The 21,930-nt window shown below is 41.3% G+C and overlaps 1 protein-coding gene across 6 annotated transcripts in view; it reads left to right on the forward strand.

Annotated features, from left to right (window-relative positions):
• Positions 1–21,774, forward strand: part of Glmn (glomulin, FKBP associated protein) — a 34,138-nt gene extending 12,364 nt beyond the window's left edge. For 3 of the 6 annotated variants that reach the window (XM_085691520.2, XM_085691523.2, XM_085691521.2), the window contains 13 exons: positions 1,089–1,191; positions 3,026–3,213; positions 9,173–9,226; positions 9,611–9,641; positions 9,937–10,026; positions 10,946–10,987; positions 11,088–11,161; positions 13,592–13,676; positions 14,133–14,239; positions 14,806–14,896; positions 20,376–20,499; positions 21,306–21,388; positions 21,612–21,774. In XM_085691520.2, coding sequence (XP_085547646.1) covers positions 1,089–1,191; positions 3,026–3,213; positions 9,173–9,226; positions 9,611–9,641; positions 9,937–10,026; positions 10,946–10,987; positions 11,088–11,161; positions 13,592–13,676; positions 14,133–14,239; positions 14,806–14,896; positions 20,376–20,499; positions 21,306–21,388; positions 21,612–21,728 — 1,189 coding nt within the window. In that variant the 3' untranslated portion in view covers positions 21,729–21,774. The remainder of the gene's footprint in view (positions 1–1,088; positions 1,192–3,025; positions 3,214–9,172; positions 9,227–9,610; positions 9,642–9,936; positions 10,027–10,945; positions 10,988–11,087; positions 11,162–13,591; positions 13,677–14,132; positions 14,240–14,805; positions 14,897–20,375; positions 20,500–21,305; positions 21,389–21,611) is intronic. The other 3 variants (XM_085691522.2, XM_048447083.3, XM_048447085.3) reach the window with 3 other exon arrangements.
• Positions 21,775–21,930: the final 156 nt, after the last annotated feature.

Genomic DNA, 21,930 nt, shown 5'->3' on the forward strand with positions numbered 1-21,930 from the left:
CCAAACAAAACCTCCAAGACAAATAACAGACACCATAAGAAGAAAGAAAAGGCAAAAATTCCTAAGTAATCTTTGCATACTTGTGACCTATCAAAGTATTTCAGTTATATTGAGCTAATTGGGAAAATTATTTCTCACAACTTTTCTCATGTGACTTCTGAGAAATCTTAAATTGTAAATTATGCATGGAATTTGTATTTAAACATATTTTGGACATATCTTTTTCTAGTTTGGGAAATTAATGCTATTATTACTTTTCTATTTTGCAGTATTAGGGCATTTAAGGTTGGTTTTTATGAGGCAGTTTGTCATTAAAGAAACTTTTTTAAAAGGCTGTTTTAAAGAACTAGAAAAGACTTAGTCACGGAATAAAGTTAGGTTTAAGATAAAGTAACTGGGCAGTGGTGGCGCACACCTTTCATCCCAGCATTTGGGAGGCAGAGGCAGGGGGATGTCTGAGAAATGGGATTGAATCTCAGCATATGGAGCCCACCAAGGCACTTTCGTGTTTTCCCCATTACTGTTACTAATGAGAAAGGATTCATGCTTTTTTTAAAGAGGTATATTTTTTATTTTTTTAGATTTATTTATTTATTATGTACAACATTATGCCTGCAGGCCAGAAGAGGGCACCAGGTCTCATTACAGGTGGCTGTGAGCCATCAAGTGGTTGCTGAGAATTGAACTAGTGCTTTGGAAAAGCGGCTAGTGCTCTTAACTCCTGAGCCCTCTCTCCAGCCCAGGATTCATGTTTTAGACACATTATTATTGGTCCTTGCCTTAGGCCATTTGTGCTACTATAATAAAACATGAGTTGATTTATAACAGTAGCACAGTTCTAGACTAGGAAGTTTAACATGGGGTGCTAGGACCTGGGGAAAAGTAGGGATTCCAGTAAGCTGAGCTCCTCTTCCGAAAACAGCACAGTCCTCCCATGAGGTCCCACTTCTTAATACTGTGACAGTGACAATGAGATTTCAGCCTGAGCTTAGGGGATGAGTAAGTCACGCAGGGCTTATCTTGTAAAGCTAGCCCTGAATGCTGTGTTTGAGATGTTGATCCATAGTTACCTATTTCTTATGCCTTAGCTGTTGCAAATGCTTGAAATGCCCTTTGCTGACAGCTCAGTTCCTTGAACAGTCTGAAGAAGGTGGAGATGACCCTTTCTGGATTTTTGCATATGAAATAATAGTAAGTACAGCCAGTCTAATCTGCTATAATACTTGCTGTAATCTTAAATTTTATCCTTCTATATATTTTGATCTATTTCATATGAGCACGTAAATTGATAATTTACTAATAGGGTAATGTGTAACTTTTTAAAAACACAGATAAACAAGATGGCAATTAAATAGTAACTCGTTATCCAAAGCCTTGCAAATGTTTCTACTTAGAATGTTAATAGGAAGACCATATATATATGGTCTTGAATGATTATATCATATATACACCTGTGTATTTTTTTCTCTTAATATTATAATATAAATCATTGTTATTGATTTAACAGTATTTTTTAAAAATTATGTGTGTGTGTGTGTGTGTGTGTGTGTTTGCCTGAATGTGTCTGTATACCACATGCATGTAGGACCTGTGGAAGCCAGAAGAGGGTATCAGGGTTTGGTTGTTAGCTAGCACATGGGTGCTGGGAGTTGAACCTGGATCCTCCAGAAGAGCACCCCGACCCCATCTCAGTGCAGCATTGAGATTATGCAGTTACCACCGTCACCTCCAGAGCATGGCTGTCCCCGTGAAGGTCTGCACTGTGAAGCGCTCCCCTCTCACCCTCTGCCCTACCATTACCCAGCATCCACTGCTCTCTCTGAAGCACTTACATTTTTTTCATGTTGAAATGGTTTCTGTCTTTCTCTCTTTTTATTTTTAGTTTTTTTGGAGACAGGGTCTCACTATATAACTCTGGCTATCCTAGAACTCTCCCCTTGGACCAGGCTGACCTTGAACTCAGAGATCCACCTGTCTCTGTCTCCAAGCGCTGGCATTAAAGGTGTGCACCACCATGCCCAGCTTCTTTTGTGTTCTAAATTTACTCATTTTATTTTATCCCAAAGTGTATGTCTTTTTTATGTGCACCACATGTGTGCAGTAGCCAAGGAGGCCAGAAGAGAGTACTGGGTCTCTTGGAACTGCAGCCAGTGCTCTTCACTGCTAAACCATCTCCAGCCCCTGGGATGGTTTGCTTTAGCTCACTCTAAAGCTCTCTGTGTAGCAATTGGACAGTTTGGCTGCCAACAAAACTCATTTGTGTGTATACCTTTAGTTATTTTTAGTCTCAAAATTTATTTTGATGTTTCACAATAAATATGTAAATAAGTAAATAAAACGAAACAAAACAAAAAAGCTGTCTGAATATGTCAGGCCCATCCAGGCAATCTTTTGAATAACTCAGAGTCAACTGATCTGAGACCAACAGACTTCCTCCCTGTCTTAGTCAGTCTTCACTGCCGTGAAGAGACACCATGGCAGTGCGTAGGAGAAGGCATTTACTGGGGCTTGCTTACAGTTTTAGAGGTTTAGTGCGTTATCCTTATTGTGGAAGCATGGCAAAATGCTGGCAGACACGGTGCTGGAAAAAGAGCTGAGAGTTTTACATTCAGACATACAGACAGCGGGAAGAAAGAGACACAACTAGACCTGCTTTGGGGTTTTGAAACCTCAAAGCCCACCTCCGCTGACACATTCCCTCCAATAAGACCACACCTACTTAAACAAGGCCACACTTCCTATTCCTTCTCAAGTGGTGCCACTCCTTGGTGACTCAGCATTCAAATGTGTGAGCCTATGGGGCCATTCTTATTCAAACCACCACACTCACTGAAGTAACATTGGTGTTTGAGACAATCTAATCATGGGACTGATCGTTAAAGCAAGTATCACAATTCTATAAGGAAGTATCACAATTCTATACACCTTCAAAGATAAGGGATTATATAGGGTGTGGTTATAGAAGAAGGGCTGATAATATAGTTAATTTGCCAATAGCTTACTTTTTTTAAAACCCATTTCACAGGAATTTTTATCACAAATTGGACACCCTGTCCCCCAAATTATTCTTAATCATGGAAGGAAAAAAAGGACATGGGGTTGCCTTGAGTTGGAGGAAGAAGAAGACAGACAATTGGCAGACTCCGTGGCCTCTCTGACATACCTAGTATTTGTTCAGGGCATCGGTGTTGATCAGCTTCCAATGGTCTTAAGGTAAGAGTCAATGTCAAACTCTTGACTTACTCAGTATCCAGTACATGTGTCCTAACACACTGTACACAGAAAGATGGCAGATTAGAGATGCTGGAGTTTCCAGTGTGTCTCCACATATTGGGTGTCTCCAGTGTGAGAAAAGACAACAAGTTAGTGTGTGGCCTGCAGGGAGGTGTGGGGGGCATGAAAGGCATGGAGACAGACAGGTGAAATCCAGCCATACTGAAATTGGGGTTATAAAGGAAACAGAACACCCCAACATTGAGTGCTAGGTGAAATGCCTGGGATGGGGAGACTCCCACAGTGGAGAGCTGTAAGAGAAGAGGGGGGGCCTTGTGAGCCCCACAGGCACAGGCTACAGTGTTCTATGTCTGGAGGTCTGTGAGCTACACAGCACACAGCCAGAGAAGGGGGCATGAGGCCTCCTACCTTGCTCACTTTAGGGGACCTTGAGCGATCTTGTTCACAGACTTCTCAGCTGGGGGAAGCAGAAGACCCAGAATTACTAAACCTCTACTGATAAAGGCTTACTCTCTCTGCTGACTAAGGGAACAACCGCTCTGTGTAGTAGGAGGCCACTTGTTTGTCACTGGCTGCTCAGCCCCAAAATAACCACACAGAAACTGTATTAATTAAATCTCTGCTTGACCCATTAGCTCTTGCTTCTTAATTGGCTAACTCTTACATATTAATTTAACCCATTTCTATTAATCTGTGTATTGCCTCGAGGCTGTGGCTTACCAGCTAAAGTTCTGGCATTTGTCTCTAGCAGGGTTACTTGACTTCTCCAAACTCCACCTTCCTTCTCCCAGCATTCAATTTAGTTTTCCCCACCTAGCTCTACTCTACCCTATCACAGGCCTAAGACAGTTTCTTTATTAACCAGTGGTATTCAGAACATACAGGGGAGAATCCCACATCACCTCCCTTTTCTTGTTTAAATAAAAAGAAAGGTTTTAACTTTAACATAGTAAAATTACATATAACAAATCAGGTATCAAGTAAGATCTACTTTATCTTTTATCATAACTAAGGAAAACTATAACTACCTATTGTTCAACTCCATCAAAGACTCTAGAAGGATATAATATTACCGAAGTAAACAGGAAGTACATTGTAAGCAACTTCCAAAACTCTAGAATTGACAAAGGCATCTCGCTGCCTGGACAGTCACCCAAAGTTCTTCTGTAACGTTGTGGGCATCCAATCTTCAGCCTGCAGGCCTATAGTATATGGCAAACTTTTCCATGAAGCAGGAAATTTCAAGGACAGTTCTGCCTATATTTGCAGTTTGTCAGTAACTTTTTCTGTGTCCTGCTGAATGTCTGGCAGACTCTTTCATGAAGCAGGAACTCTGAAGGACTGTTTTCACCTGCTTTAGGCAAGTTCAGGAGTCATTTCTCTGTGGGTCCTGCATGTCCAGTTCATACAGCATAACATCAGGCAGTTCAGGCAAGAGCAGTTTCCTGCCCAAATGGCTAACAAACTCCATAAGGAGGCTCTTCAATGCCCATCTTCCTCTTGACGTAATTGGTGCTGCCAGGAGCAGACGTGTCTCATTGTCATGAAAATCTAAGTTCTTAAACATTTTAAATGCCATATTCTGAAGGTCTCTGAAAGGTTTGAAGCATACCTATCTAACTGAAATATATCTCTATATATCTAGAAAACCTAACTGACATGACTACAAACTTGACTATTATAGATGATTATCTATTAACCTGTATTTCTTAATTATACATTATATTATAAATGAGCTGTACAAGCATAATACCTTAATCAAGAACAGAAATACATATATACAATATAACAAAATTGATCTTACATTTGTATCAATAGACCAAAATCCATACCAATTCAAATATCCATCTCAATAGCATATCCCCCTTTAAATGTAAACAAACACTTATAAACAATATTTGGGAATATGAAAGTAGTTCTTTCCAAACTGCTTTCTGCTTTCTGTTGGGTGAAGTATTTGGGGGTGTGTTCACAGCGACCTTTGGGGGGGGGGGTTGGTTCATCAAACCAAATTAGTCTGGAAGGATTCCACAGGTTCTCAACTTCTGTGGAAACAAAAGAACAACCTCTTTTCCACAGCAACATATCCTTAGACCCAAATTCTGAAGTCAAGATACGTTTAAAATATATATGCTGGTTTAGCTTGGCAGACCATACCATGAAATGTCTTTCTGTATTTAGCTCCTTCACAGTCAAAAAATTCAAAGAAAACACAATAATATACATAATCCAGACTCTCTGTGTATATTTCATCTTTCTGTGGCTCATTTGTTTTTACTCTATTCCTTTTTCATATTTATTTTGTTATCTTTACTCCTTTAACTGTATTCTGTCTCTTTAAAGACTTTGCTTTATTCTTTTTATAAACCATTTACTTGTTTTTATAGCCCTCTATACGCTTGTTCTTTTTCTCCCAAGCACATTAGGCAATCTCAGCACAGAGAAGGAAGTGACAGCCACAGCAGCGTGGGGGGAATAAGTCAGAAGAAAACAGTGCCTTAGTCAGGAAAACAGCGGGAATTTGCCACACACCTCTCAGTAATAACCCCGAATGCAAACTCTTAATCCTCCTATTAAAATATGCAGATCAAGTGATTGGATTAAAATGATATCCAAATAGTTTCTATCATTTTAAAACATTTTACATTGTGTATATGTGTGCGTGTGAGCTTATGAGTGCGGGTGTGCAAGGAGGCCAGAGTTACTAGATCCCCCTAGAGATGGAGCAACAGGCGGTCCTGGGAACCTGCTGAGCCATCTCTCCAGCCCCAGACCATTTTCTATCTTTAAGAAACACTCAGCACATGGGAGGCAGAAATAGGCAAATCTCCGTGAGTTCAAGCCCATCCACAGTAAGTCCTAGGCTTATGAGGGCTACACAGTAAAACCCTGAATCAAAGAAAAAGAGATAGACAGACAGAGGAAGAGAAACTGTTGAATCCCACACAGACTTAAAGTATGGAAAATAATATTCATTATTATTAAATATATTAAATTTAATATTAAAATATATTTTAATATTTAAAAATATTTAAAAAATGGAATCAGGAAGTAGGCTGAACTGGCTGTTCTTGTGTCTGACAACATAGACCCCCCAAGCCAAAGTAAATGAGCAAGCCATTAAGAAGATTATATATATGACAGTGATACACATAATTTCATAAAACAGACAGGTAGTGTAAGCAAAGGTAAGTCCAAATTCAGGTCAGCACAGTTTGATCTGTAGGTAGGTCACTCAGAGAAGACCTAGCAGGAAGGTGAGGGAAGCCATATCATAGGTCAGAGCTACTTATTAGACCACTGCAGAGTATTTCCCTCGGTATCTTCAGAATATACATTCTCAGCAGCCGTGAAACTTCCTCTAAAAAGAAATCACATTCTAAGTTGTAAAACATGTCTAACCAAATTTAAAAAACAAGAACATCTTTTCTCAGACTGTAAGGTGATAAAATTAAAAATCAATAGCAGAACAAAGTACAGAAAATAGCAAACACCTGGAGATTGGCTACACAGCGCACTTTCGACCGATCGATGAATCATTTGAGGAAACTGGAATGATTTAAAACTTCTAGAACCAACTGAAAAACAAAACAAAAAACACCTGCCAGGAACTTGGGAAGACAGCCAAACTTAAAAATAGTAGGGGCAGAAAGCTGGCTCAGTATTCAAAGAGCTTGCTGCGCTTTAGACCAGTGGTTCTGATCCTAGCACCCATGTCAGGTCACCCAGCAGATTTTAATTCCAGCCCCAGGGCATCTTATGTCATCTTCTGGCCTCTGTGGGCACAGACACATGTACATACATATCAATATGTATATGAATAAAATAAATCTTTAATATGGGGGATCTCAGATTTATTTATAACTTCATGATGTATTTGAAGGTCTTAGGCAAACAGAACTAGTTCAAAATAAATTTAGTAGATGAAACTACTTACCAGTGTAGAAAGAAATGACGTGCAGTCAAAGAACAGTACAAGAGGTTGATGAAGCAACTGGTTCTTTGAAAAGGCAAATAAATTCACAGATATTTAACCAAACCAACAATGAGATGATGAAATTGAGATACAAATAGTACAAAAGAGCGATATTACCACTAAAATCCAGAGGATCACTATGAATTGTTTTGAAAACATATATTCTAATAAATTGGGAAAAATCTAGAAGTCAATACATTTCTAGACATCTATGACCTACCAACATTGAACTAAGGCCATCCCAGAAGCTACACAGATGAGTAACCAGCATCTCCCCGTGAAGAAAAGCCCAGGCTGTGCAGATCCACTCTGATCCTCCCGATGCTCAAAGAACTAACAGGAGTCATCCTTAACCTATCCATAAATAAAAGGGAAGGAGTGCTTCTAGTTCATTCTTCCAAGATAATATCCTGATGCCAAAACCAGGTAAGAATGCTGTAGAAAAAGATAAGTACCTAGGTGTGGCAATACACAGAATTGTGGAGGCTGAGGCAGGAGGATCTTGAATTGTCGGTCAGGCTGGGTTACATAGTAAATTCTAGGAAGTCTGAACTAAATATCAAAATTGAGATTAAAAACAACAAAATAGCTGGGTGTGGTTATGCACACTTTTAATCCCAGCCCTAGGCAGAGGCAGGGGGATCTCTGTGAGTTCATGGCCAACCAGATCTACCAGCAAGTTCCAGGAGAGCCCTTGTTATCTAGGCCTGAAGTTCCTAGAAACAGAGCTGACTCCAAAAGGTCCTTTGTATTCATGTCAGTGTCTAACATGCTTGTGACGGTGCAGACCTGCACACAAACACATTTTAAAATCCCCCAGAGACAACAACAGAATAACAACACAAAGTCAGAAAACAACCCAGTTTCCTTGCTTAGTTTGGTTCCATAAATACTCAGCAAAATGTATTTAAAATCAATAGGGTGTTATTACAAAATTCTGTGACAGTGAAGAAACATCACCCTAGCTCTAGAGGCTGGATGTGTGTGGTTAAGTCCCAGAAGGCTGCTTCCTTTGGAGGGTTGGGTTCTAGTTTGCTTTCTGTTACCATGCTAAACACCATGAGCAAAAGCAACTTGGAGAAGAAAGGGTTTATTTGGCTTACATTTCCCATCATAATCCATCTTCGAAGGAAGTCAGGACAAGAACACAATGCAGGAGTTTGAAGCAGGAGCCCTGCTTGCTTTAAGGCTGTCCAGCTCGCTTCCTCGCTCACGGTCAGCTTTCTGACACAGCCCCAACCCGTGTACCTAGGAACTGGTGCTCCGCACAGTGGGCCACGGCCCTCTCCACATCAAACAAAGTAATCTCTGAGACACAGTCTGACCAGGGCACTCTTGACATGAAATTCCCTCTTCCCCAGGTGACAGCTTGGGAGATTGCATCTCTGGCGTGTGGGTCTTTAATGGTCTTTGCCTTCGCGTTCCTACATCATCCTCCCTGTGTGCAACTCTCTAAATTTCCTTTAAAAAGGTTTAATTATATCTGTTTATGTATGTTAATTATGTCTGTGTGTGGATATGTGAGTATGTGAGGTGCCTGCAGGAGGCTGACGTGGGTCCTAGGAACTGAACCCGGGTCCCCTGCAAAGGCAGCATAACCCAGCTACTACACCATTTCTCCAGCCCTGAGCTTCCTTTCTAATAGGCATGAGACACTGAATTAGAACTCACCCAAAGACCTCACTTTATTTTAACTCTATAAAAACCTTAACTCCAGTAATCTGAGTTCTGGAGTTAAGGTTTTTATAGAGTTTTATAGACCTAATGTGTTTTCTGGGGAGAATAGAATTCAAATAGTATGTGTATAAATTTCTAAATGTGTGTGTGTGTGCGATGTTTGGGGCTGTGATTGGAGGTCAGTGTTGAGTTCTTATCTGGCATGTGGTCTCTCATTGATTTGTCAGTGGTTAGGAAAGGAAATTACCGATTCTAAACCTCTTTTTTAATTCTTTCCCATTTTAGTCCATTGCACCTTTTGCAGCTGAACATGGAACACATTGAAGTGCTTCTGCAGAGGTAAGATGAAATCTCAGGATCGGACGGTAACACTGAACAGTCCTCGGGGAGCGAGAACAGGGTTCAGGTTCATCCTTAGCAACATGCAGTGTGCAGTGCTGAGGCCAGGGCGTGCGCTCCGAGACCTTGTGGCAAAAAGCAACAGCAACAGAATTTCTCCTTAACATACATATCATTTAGTTAGTTAATCTCAGAACAGTCTCGTGATGAACATGGGTAGTGTCCAATGCTTCAGCCTCCCGAGTGCTAGTGTGACGGGTGTGCACCTGTCGGTACAGCTGTAAAAAGACCTTGTATTTCAGTATTCATTTGCTTCTCCTAAAGTAAGGAACCATTCTAAAAAAAAAGAAAACCATAGTGATAACTTTTAATGTTTTCTTTCAGAACAGAACAGTCTGTTTTCTCAAAAGGATTGGTAAGATTCATTTGCTACCATTTTGTGTGTGTGTGTGTGAGAGAGAGAGAGAGAGAGAGAGAGAGAGAGAGAGAGAACACATGCACGTGCATTTGTGGAGGTCAGAGGTCAGAGGACAACCTGCAGGAGCCGGTTCTCTCCGTTGTATGTGTTCTGGGGACCTCAGGTCATTAGGCTTGGGTAAGCCCTTTTCTCTGTTGAGCCATCCTTCCAGCTGGTCTGCTAGCATTATAAATATTAAAAATAATGCAACTGTCAACTTCACCTTGAATGTCTGTGTGTATTTCATCTGTAGGAACTTCTGGAGAACAGCTTACTGAGGTTAGAAGACAACAGCCTACTCCATCGGTACTTAGAAATCAAGAGTTTTCTCGCTGTGCCTCAGGTAAGCAGAATATAGACTCAGCTCTAAAACAGCTCCCTGCCTGTTCTGAACTCTGCCAAGGTAACGTACACCTGCAGTTCCCTTCCTTCTCAGCCTCTGCAGGCGCTGCTGTTGCTTCCGGTTGAGTTTTTGTGCTGATGGAAGTGGTCTGCCATCTGTGCCAAAAGCCAGACTAGATGGCCAGCAAGACTACCGAACTGAGTTTTAAATTCTATCTTGGTTAATTTATACTTTAAAATAATTTTATTCTTTTTGAGTTTCCCCCAGCTCCTAAACAGCTATTGGCGACCATCCTAGCTGAGGGCATAACGGGAGGCTCCGGGAGGCGAAGCCCCAACCTTCTCCTGATTTGCACTCCCCGCCTGCGTCCATCCCGTCTCCGCCTGTGCTATGCCTGCCTGTGATCTTTGTTCGCTGTGTCATTTTAGCTCTGAGTGCAGAAAATTCTTAGTATTTAAATAGGAAAGAATGTCTTTTGCTACTACATAAGCTTGGTTACATTTAATGAGTGTATTAAACTTCTGCATATTTGATTTCCTTTTCTTTCTATTCTATGCATAATTGAAAATCACCATTGCCTTTAGAACCACACCTAGTCACACCTTGCTTTGTGCTGTGTGAAGAGCTGACTGCAGTTAGTTTGCCATAGACGTAGCAGTGAAGCCAGAGGAGTCATCTCCTTAACTCAGATGCCTTTCTCTGCCCTCTTTTCTCTCAACTTTTAGTTTGTATCTAGTGATAATTTAACTTTTTTTTTTTTTTTGATTTTTGAGACAGGGTTTCTCTGTAGTTTTTGGTGCCTGTCCTGGAACTAGCTCTTGTAGACCAGGCTGGCCTCGAACTCACAGAGATCGATAATTTAACTTTCATTGTGGTCAAAATGTATATATGAATTTGAAATTTTTTTCTTTATTTCTAGGGCTTAGTCAAAGTAATGACACTTTGCCCCATTGAGACACTGGTATGTATGATTGGGGACTAGCTGTGAGTCACAGTGAGAAATGTTAATAAATAACTAGATTTAAATGTTTCGTGTAATAGTATCGTTTGTTTAATTCCAGAGGAAAAAAGGCTTGGCTCTGCTCCAGCTGTACATTGACAAGTTGGATTTACAAGGCAAACACACATTATTTAGGTATGTATCAAGCTGGCGAGCTAGGCAAAATAATTGAGACAACAACTTAGGGAGAAAGGTTTGTTTGGGTTCAGTGTGTCGTCCGTGGCTTGCCAGCTCCTGTGCTGTGTCCTGTGGTAAGACAGAGCTCCTGGAGGAGGTATGTGGAGGTCATGATGGAAGGGCCAAGGACAAGAGCCACCCTGTCAGGCCTTTGGAGACCTTTCTCCTGCCTGAGGCTCTGCTTCCTCTTTCCCACCTCTCAGCAGGACCATTCTGTTATGACTCAATCAAGGGTTGATCTGTTGATTGATTTGAGCCCTCAACAGCTAATCGGTCACTTCACAGAAGTCTGTCAGCTGCACCCAGTCTTTAACACATGAGCTTTTAAGAGACATTTTAAAACATAGCCCATGGATAATAACCTAGTGTGTGACTGATTGAAACCTACTAATGCCATGTAATTATTAAAGGTACAATATTTGTACAGTGTAGTTCAGTATCTGTAAGAGCTAAAGAATCAGCTTATTGAGTATTTTGGAAACATAATGTCTATTATGTGAGTAGCAGTGTATAATTTTTAGTTTAATTGAAATATTGTAAACTTACCCTAAGAGAGACAAACATGGATCTGAATAGGAAGGAGAAAAAGACAAGATCTCCTGAGTAAACTAGGAGTGTGGGGGTCATGGGGGAGGGCAGAAGGGGAGGGGAGGGGAGGGGAATGGAGAAAAATGTATAGCAATAAAAACAATTAAAAAAAAACTCCAAGCAGTCTTAAAAGAATAACAGAGATTGATAATGCTCCTGCTAGATAGAACCTTAGAGTTCAATAATCTCCATTGTTTATAACTGAACTGAGGGTGTCACGGAGTCTGTAACTTTGACAGGCCAGTCACTCCGTTACTCTGAGTTCTTACCAGTAGAGTTTTTAGTAGAGTTTTAGGCAATAAGTTAAATGTTAGAAAACTATATAATAAATAGAGGCTTTATAAGGCCATTGTACAGTGTACGTGGAGATTCCACTCTTCTTCCACCAGGAGGCGGGTGTATTCCAACAACACTGACAGTCAGCCCACAATCTTAGCCCATTTCACCCTGGGCTGGGTCCTAAGAATGAGGTGCAAACTGATTAAAGCAATATTGAGATGTAGGGTGTGTAGAGATCTGGCATCGCAGGGCTGGTGCTAGTCTCCTCTGACAGCAGAGTCAGCCCTCAGATCTCATGCCATGCTCTTCTGAGAGACCCCGTTCTCGTAGTAGCTTCCCATTATGGGCTTGGGGCCTCAGTCTGTGCAGTTGGCTCTGTAGCTTTAGGGCTGCAGAAGGGCCACTCACCTCGCCGTGGCCAGGAGCACAGGCACAGATGGGTAGAAAGGGTTAGAGTCCCGGTCCCTTCTTCAAGCGCAAGCCTCTAGGGACCTAGTTTCCTTCCATGAGGCCCCACTTCCTAAAGATGCCACCACCACCGAGTGAGAACCAGGACTCGTGCACATGAACCTTTGGGGACACTGGAGACCTAAGCCATTAACAGTGCCGTCAGGTTTCCCTCGGCGAGTAAGCCAGCGGCAGCCTTTCACAGGGAACACCTCTGGAAGCTTTGAGGTTATACCGGTGCTCATTCTCAGCATGTTAAATTATATGCATGAAAAGATGCAAATTTGGTTTAGTAGATATTTCTTGTTTGAGGGCTGAGGAGGTGGCCCAGTGGTAAGAACCACCTTCTTCACAAGCTTGGGGGCCTGTGTTCAAATCTCCCAAATCAACACAAAAACTGGGCAGGTAGCCAGCCAGTGGTGGTGCTGCCTTTAGTCCTTGCACTGGGGAGGTGGAGACAGGAGGCCTTGACCAGCCTGGTTCTCAAAGCGAGTTCCAGGAAAGCCAGGGCTACACAGAGAAACCATGGCGGGGGGGGGGGGGGGGCGGGGGATAAGAATAACAAACTGATCATGACTGTATGCACCGTTAACTCCAGTGCTGGGTGGAAGGTCAGAGGACGCAGAAAACAAGAGGATTGCTGGGACTTGCTGTGCCAGCCTAGCTTCAGGTTCAGTGAGAGACCGTGTCTCAAAAGAATAAGGAGACAAATAGAAGAAGACACGCACTGTTCTCTGGCCTACACACACACACACACACATAAAAGAACAGGACAAAAAAAAAAAAAAAAGACCAGGACATTCACCCTTCTCTGGCCTACACACACCCCAACTGACAGAACAATACACCCATTCTCTGACCTATGCACATATCAGTTGTACGTGAGATTTACCAGGTAGTGAAAGCACAAGCTGTTAGGAGAGCTTTGCAGGTCACTGGCCACGCTGATAATTGTTCTCACTGTGAAGTTTATAATCTTAGAAGTTACGTGAGGCCCAATTGAATTGCAAACTTTTTTATCACTATTATATTGTAATTTAATATAATTTTATGTGCTATAATTTTGCTTTAAAGGTGCTTATTAAATACAAGTAATCACTCAGGTGTGGAAGGCTTCGTAATTCAAAATATCAAAAATCAGATCGATGCATCATTTAAGGTAAGAATACAAACCCAGGTGGGGGGGGTCAGTTACTGATTTATTCACGTGTGGCACATGCCAGTGTTGGTTCACCCACAGGATTTTTCTGTCTATAATATTAAAGTATAATTCCCTGTTTAAAAAGAAAACTCCACCTCTGCCCCCCCCCCCCCCGAATTTTGTTAACTATAAATTTAAACTATATTATTTCTTTTGGCTGATAATATAAGTTGTGCTGTATACTTCAGAAAAATACAAATTTGAGTCTCATATGTATGTGACCATGCATAACCCCACACAGAAGAAGATCCCAGTGTTCTCAGGCTGGCAAGGCCTTCACTAGGTCTGGAAAGTGAATGGCACACAGAAATGAAAGTTAAAGAATCTGTAACTTTTTGAGTTCTCATTGTTACAATATGCAACATTTATCATACTATTACATGAACTCTTCATAATCTTCCTCTTGCTTTTCAGAAAACATCTAACAAATGGTTTAGAGGTCCTCAGCTGATTGCACTGTTGGATTTGGTGCTGTCCCTCCCCGAGGGTGCCGAGACAGACTTACTGCAGAACTCAGATAGGTGAGGTGACCGGCACCAGGATTCCTAGTTAAGTTACTCAGTGACTCACATAGAAACAAAACCTCTTCTTTCCAGGACAGTGACTGATTTTCTATCTCAGCATTATACAGAGATTTGAAACCACAGCATTTCTGAATAAAACTTAAGAATCTCACAAAAACAGTGTATTAAGGGATTAAATATTTGGACTTTGTTTTTCAGGTCTATTTTTTTTTTACCATGTAGAGTATAAACTTTCACTTTTGGTGTATTTGAATGGATGTGGAGAATTGCTTGTATTTACAAACAAAGAAAATCTTGAAATCTGGGAAGCAAGAAATGATCTTGAGGACAGCCAGGCTGTCTCTGGGGCGAAGGGGAAATAATGCTCACCTGGTCTTGTGAGCACACAGCGGGACAGCAGGACAGCGATAAGCTGCTGCCACTCCACAGAGGGGTGGGGATAGTGTCTAAGGGCAGATGTGCTGACAGCAGTATTTCCGAGCTTTTAACTTGCTTTATATATTTCAGCTGTTGATTACATAAATGTATACTGAAGATAATAAGTTATTTTTTTTAATTAACAGGATTATGGCTTCATTAAATTTATTGAGGTATTTGGTTATCAAAGATAATGAAAATGAAAATCAAGTAAGTGAATCATTTGGAAACGAACTTGTGAGTATATTAAGAATGCATGAGCAGTTCTTCAGCTTTTCTTGACCACTGTCCTAAGTCAGCCTTTATTACTTTTACCCAGCTGTAAAACTTGGGTACCAATTCTGACACCTCCTGTCGGCTCCCAGGCACACTTAGCTTTTCACATCTGACCTGTTTTTCCTGCTCTGTCTCCACTCTTTTGTAGGAAGTCTTTTAGGCCCTTGTCTTAGCTAGGGTTTCTATTGCTGTGAAGGACACCGTGACCACAGCAACTCCTAGAAAGGAAAACATTTAATGGGGTGGCTTACAGTTCAGAGGTTTAGTCCTTTATCATCGTGGAGGGAAACATGGAGGCATGCAGGATGCAGGCAGCCATGGTGCTGGAGAAGGAGCTGAGAGTTCTACATCTTTGAACTGCAGACAACAGGAGGTGAACTGAGACACTGGGCATGGTTGAGCATATGTGAGACCTCAAAGCCCGCCTCCACAGTGACACACTTCCTCCAACAAAGCCACACCTCCCAGTGTGCCACTCCCTGTGAACTTACGGGGGGGGGGGGAGCAAACTCATGAACCCATTGCTCAGTCTCTTCTGCTTGTATATAGTTCAGGATTTTAATCAGAGTTATATGAAATAAAATTATCTTGTATCACCTCATCAGACATGACAAACTGAAACATATTTAGTCCCAAAACTGAGTTTGTTAACAGTGCTTTTGAATGGTGTGTAGGCAGTTGGATTTTTTTTTAAATAGCACTTCATTAGAAGTATTCAATAAATAGAAATCTACTTGAGGGAGATTTGTCATGCAGTAAAATCACATTTCCTTTTAGGCTCCTTTCTGCCTACTCCATTCTAATAACTGCTCCCTGTTACCTGTAACCACATGAGTCATGCCAATCTGGGCTTTTTTAAAGTGATAGGCAGAATGAAAGTAATTAAGTTTCACATAAAAGTGCCAGCTGTTTTGCCAGCGTTTTTTATTACTCGGGTAAGTCACACCTTGGGATGTGAAGTCCGAGGAGCAGCAGGACCTTCAGGGGACCTAGCGGACTCGGACGCTTGGCCTGTGTTATTCACTCTGGCTTCATCTGCACTAGATGATTTTTTATTGTGAAAAACGTTGAAATGTCCAGCAAAGAGGGAAGAACCTTACAGCAGCCATTTACCTGCAGGTCACCCTCCTGCTCCACTTCCTTTCTATCTCTCCCTGCCCTATCAGTTTTTTCATTGTTTTCTGGAGGTGGGTGGGTTGGTTTTTTCAAGACAGGGTATCTCAGTGTAGCCTTGACTGCTCTGGAACCAGCTTTGTAGACCAGGTGGCCTTGAGCTCTCAGATGCCCACCCATCTGCCTCCCTAGTTGGGATTAAAGGTGTGCGCCACCACTGCCCGGCTCTCATTGTTGTAATTTTTGGTGCATTTCAACATTAATTGTAGCTATCAATATATTTTGTCCCAAATATTTCAGCATATATTTCATAAGGCAGAGTTAAATATATGTCAGCATTTTTCTTGAAAGTAAAATTTACATAAATGAAGTGCACAGATTTTAAATGTATAGTTATTGAGTTTTAATAGATGTGTAATCTGTTTTATCCAACTGTATATCCAATTCACCATCACCACAGACATTCCCATATGTCCTTCTCACTGGCCACCCATTCACTGACGGAGGTGACCGCTGTCCTGGCAGGTGCTGTGTGCCATTCTTCACAATGCTGGAGGAAAAGTACTCTTTGTTTGCCTTCTCATTAATCCTTCTCTCACAGGAAAGATCAATCATTGACTCAGATGTGGATGTCTAGGAAGTAATAAAAGGTGGCTATGACTCCTTGTAGAACTTTTGAAATTAAACTAACCTCTGACTCCTAAAGGGGCTATGGCAAAAACAAACAAACAAACAAACAAACAAAAAAGTACAAAATAAATTGAGCAGCCCTGGGTCTTGGGCCTCAGCAGGTGTCCTTAGGGAAGCTGTGAGTGTAGCCTTGCAGTAGTCAGGAAGGCTGAACATACACGAGAGATGATGGGATTTGCTTGACACAGGGAATCTCACTGACTAGGAATGGCAGATGTACTCTCCAGAGTACAGCCTAATGCAGGGTCCAAAGTCTCTGCTGTCTATCCTGACACCCATAGATAATGCCTTGCTACACCTTAGTGTGGACATTTTATAATGCAGGAAAGAATATGACCAACTGAGAGGGCTGCCTTATTAATGGTTTCTTTTTTCCCCCTAGGAACCAAATACTGGTTTGTTTGTTGTTTGGGTTTTTTTTTTTTGCATGCCACCATAAGCATTTTCATACCAGGGAATTATTAGTAGAAGTCCTAGTCTAACTTGCCAAATTGATGCCATATAGCCTGTCTGTAATGGAAACATTCCTAACAATAGTTACAAGGAAAAGCAAATTTAGCCACTGTGGTTAGCAAGTAAATGACAACTTCCGTCCAGGTGTGATTTCACTGACAGGGAGGGCTGAGGAAGGATACTTGGAGGAACCCCTACCGGTTCCAATTTTTCCGTTTAATTGTGCTAAGAGATGAAAAACTAAAAGTTCAGAAAGGCACACAGGAAGAAATCCATTCCGATATAAAGTGATTCATGAGGAGTGATAATCTCTCTTTTCTGACCAACTTGAGTTGGAGCCAACCTTGACTTTCCTATGTCCTCCCACTCTGGGCTCCCTGTGCATTTTCAGCGCTTTCTCCCACACTTAGTTTCCTGTCATTTTTACTCTTATAGATGAATAGCTCCCATCTCTAACTTTTATAGCTCACATTCTCTACTGTTGGGTTTCTTCAGATAGTGGTTACTTGTTTTGAATTGCAAGTTCATTCTAAAATAGAGCCATAGTTGTGCTGTTGCTTAGCTTGTCCTCTTCACTCAGATCCTTTCTAATGTCTGTTTATTCAAAATTAAAATGTGCCAGGAGTGACGTTGTAGCTCAGTGGCAGAATAACTGCCTGTTGTGAGGTCCTGGGTTCAGTCCTTAGCACACAGTGAAAAGGCGAGATGAGATGGACATCCCCGGTGCGTGCTCTGCATTGGGGTGAGGGAGGGAACAACCCTGGTGTGTACTCTGGCGGGGGGGGGGGGGGGGGACATCCCCGGTGCCTGCTCTGCGGGGCCGTGGCTGATGGTGGAGGGGCAAAGTTCTGTGACACCATTTCATAAGTAAGGTATATGTTAGGAGAAAGGGGCCAAGGGGGGGCACATGGCCATGCCCTTCTCCATTTCTTCTTTTATTATGGTTGACTCTGTCTTTGCAAGATTCCCACCTGTTCCAGAACCTACTTCACTGTGGTGTAAAAATGTCTAGTGGGGTTGGGTAGGCTGCAGTGAATTGTTTTGTTTTTTTCCTAGACAAGGTTTCTCTGTTGCTTTGGAGGCTGTTCTGGAACTACCTCTTGTAGACCAGGCTGGCCTCGAACTCACAGAGATCCGCCTGCCTCTGCCTCCCAAGTGCTGGGGTTAAAGGTGTGTGCTATCACCGCCCGGCTGCATGAAGTTTTAATGCATAGTTAAGACAGAACTCAAAAGGTTTCAGAACTGTTAAGTCAGTGACTTGGATATGAAATGAAAGGCAGACAATCGTGAGGACTTCAAAAGTTCAATCCTTGTAAAACACTGTAAAAATCTTGTTACTTTTTTAGCATCAAAGATGAAAGAAATCTTAAGCCTTTTTCTTTTGTGTTTTAAAAAAGATCTGGTAACTTTCATGTAAGACAAAGAGTATATTTTTACCTCCATAGCGTCTTTACGCCCACATGCTTCCAAAAGCAGTACAGTTCATTATAGGAAAGACTGGAATTATGCTCAACAGCATTGAAAGAAATTTTCTTTAGCCTAATTTTGAAGGGTGTTTTTATTAGTTAATGTTTTAATGTTATGGATTACAAATTAAAATAAATTATTGCCCTTAGCTCGATGCCATGGCTCATGCCTGTAATTACAGCCCTTGGGAGGTGAGGGTGCCACATTTTTCTTTCTTAAGTAAGAATGAAGTCATGCTATATAAAGTGGTTTCTTCCATTCAATATTTATTCTAGAAAAAAATGTCTATGTAGTTTTCCATTATGTGGATATACCACAACTTACTGTTTTCCTACTAGGAAACATATTCTTGCACTCTTCTTCATTGGACATTGTTTTTAAAGGCACCTCTGCAGTGCAATCATCATAAAGTGCATCTCTGTTTGTTTTCCCAGGATAAGTCCATAGATGTTGAATGCACTGATAGGTGTAAGCTTGAGTTCCTGTCTAGTTTCTCTTTAGACCTCTGCATTTCCCAGCAGCATAAGAGAAGTGTTTTAAAAGATGGGTTTTTTGAAAGTCTTTTTACTAGCATATATTATTTGGTCAAATAATGCATTTCATTATGACACTTTCACAGGTGCACATAAAATACGTCTGTCATCGTGAACCCCCTTTCACACTCTTGCCTCCTCCCGCTCTCCCCCTAGTTCTTCTCTCAAGTAGTCCCTCTTCTGTTTTCATGTCTTTTTCTTTAAAAAAGCTGGATTCTGCATATGAGATCTGAGTATCTTATTTCACATCAGATTAACTTCACACTTTGACCATGGTAACTGATACTCCATTGTGTACACACGATATACTCCATTCTATACACACGACTTTCTCCTTTCTGTCCTCTGTTGATGGGCACCTAGCATGGATGTAACCTGGGTGTGTGAGAATCGCTACATGTGCTGGCTTTGATTCATGTTCTATTTGTAGTTTTTTGAGGAACCTTGACACCAATTTCTGTAGTGACTGGACAGATTAACATTCCTGCCAGCAATGCATGAATGCTCCAGAGATTCAGGGAAAGACGTGTGGAGTCATCATTATTAGTTGTTACACAGGCTCCCCATAAGCTCATTATAAAGTGTACCACCTCATTGTTATGGTTATGGATAACTGAATTCCCTTTGTAAACTCTATTTTCTGGTGTAAAGAGTACCCGGAGTCTTAGACCACAATATCTTGTATTTATCTCTGTTCTTTAAAAAAAGAAAGTTCAGTTAAAACTTCATTACTGTCCCTTTTTTGTACCACAGTTGTAAATGATCTTGACATATAAACTTCTTATATGACAAAATAATGCTAAAGTAACCATCTACCTTGGTCAAATTATTTCGGTTTTAAAAGTCTCCATCAGTAGGAAGGAGAACAAATCCCTAGAATGTGACCCGTGGCCAAGCACACTGCTAAGTCCAGTGAGGAGGCCTACTTAAAGAAAGATGTGGAGATGGACGTCAGCAGTCCACTCTGGTACAGAGCTCAGAACCAGTAGCTATGTAAGCGGCGCAGTGGTGAGCAGTGTGCTGCACATGTCAACTGTCGTGGGCACTTCTGACCGACACCATCACTGATGTGATAGTGGCTTAAAGAGCAGCCTGGGAGTCTCCCAGCTGCGCATGCGCATCAACAGAAGGCGTCCTCTGTGCTGAACCAAGTAACTAATTTGTTCATTAAATCTTCTCAACAGACTGGATTATGGACAGAACTTGGAAAGATTGAAAATAATTTTTTAAAGCCACTTCATATAGGACTTAATATGTCAAAAGCACATTATGAAGCAGAAATTAAAAACAGCCAACAAAACAGCCAAGGTAAGTAGCATGTAGTTTTATTTTCCATTAAGTCTAAAATTCAAATTCTGAAATGGTCATATTTTAAAAATTATTTTATGTGTGTGTGCATTTATGTGTACCATAAGTGTGTATGAGCCCATGGAAGTCAGAAGAGGGTGTTGGATCACTTGGAAATAGAGCAGGTGCTTCTGAACCTCCATGTGGGTGCTGGGAAACACCCTGGTTCTGTCAGAACCTGCTAAGTGCTCTCAGCCCCAAACTATCACATTTCAGTAATGCTCATTTTATGTAAAAGGGAGAGGCCATGGAAGCTTTATTTGTGTAGTTAAAATGACTCTTAGCCAATAAAGCTGTTTTCTAAAGAATCAGTTCACATTGCACAATTCTAGTGTTTAATTTTATTTGTTGATAACAAATATTCTGTAAGGTGTTACCTCATTGACACAATTTAAAATTCTCAATGATTAGCTTGTAAATGTGTTATTAAAATCTGAAAGGTGCCAAGATGACCCAGTAGGTGTTTGCCATTTGTCAAGCCCTAAGCCTCAGTTAAATCTTTGGGATCCAAGTGGTAGAAGAGAACCAACTCCTCCTAGTTGTCCTGTGTTGTCCTCCTAGTTGTCCCCCCCCCCACAGGTACTATGCCACACATATATACACACACAAAATTCATAGATACATGTAATAAAATCTGGAAGTTGGAGCTGGGGATCAGCTTGGCAGTAAAGCATTTGCCCAGTATGTTTAGGACCCTGGGTTTGCATGTTGAGACTTTGAGGGCTGTTGTGGTGGCTACATGTGAAATGTTCTTTCTTCCCTCACAGCAGCCTCGACGTGTAAAAGCGTTTGTTCTGTGACTGTAGGTGGAGAAGAAATCCCTGCTATGCCTCCTGAAATGCAGCTTAAGGTAACTCCCAAAATTTTAAGCTACATCCAGTCTGAGGTCTGTTCTATGCTTTGTTTTAGAAACAACATTAACAACACAAATTTCTGCTGGGTTTGGGGACGTGGGCCTGGAACCTGTTGACACAGGAAGATTGCAAGTTGGAGGCCAGTCTGGGCTCCTTCACAAGACCCTCTCCCAAAGAGACTAGTAATGACCACAGTACTGCTCTTTTCTTGGCATTCAGGTCCTGCATTCAGCTCTTTTCACGTTTGACTTGATTGAAAGTGTTCTAGCCCGAGTAGAAGAACTCATTGAAATCAGAACAAAGTCTACCTCTGAAGAAAATGTTGGAATAAAATAAAAATTCTGCTTCGTAAATAAAAATCAATAAGATGATGTTTCCAGTATGTTTTACAATGTCAAAAAATTATTTGCAGGAACACAGAAACTTACTTCTAGAAAAACACAGTTGGGGGCTTGTCAGTTTCTGAAATAAAGATGAGCAGTACATAGCCTTCACCTTACAGAGCCTGGAGAAATGGCTCCCAGAGGATGTGACCTCC

The sequence above is a fragment of the Myodes glareolus genome, chromosome 8 (assembly GCF_982192425.1).
Source record: "Myodes glareolus chromosome 8, mMyoGla1.1, whole genome shotgun sequence".
Taxonomy (NCBI): Eukaryota; Metazoa; Chordata; class Mammalia; order Rodentia; family Cricetidae; genus Myodes; species Myodes glareolus.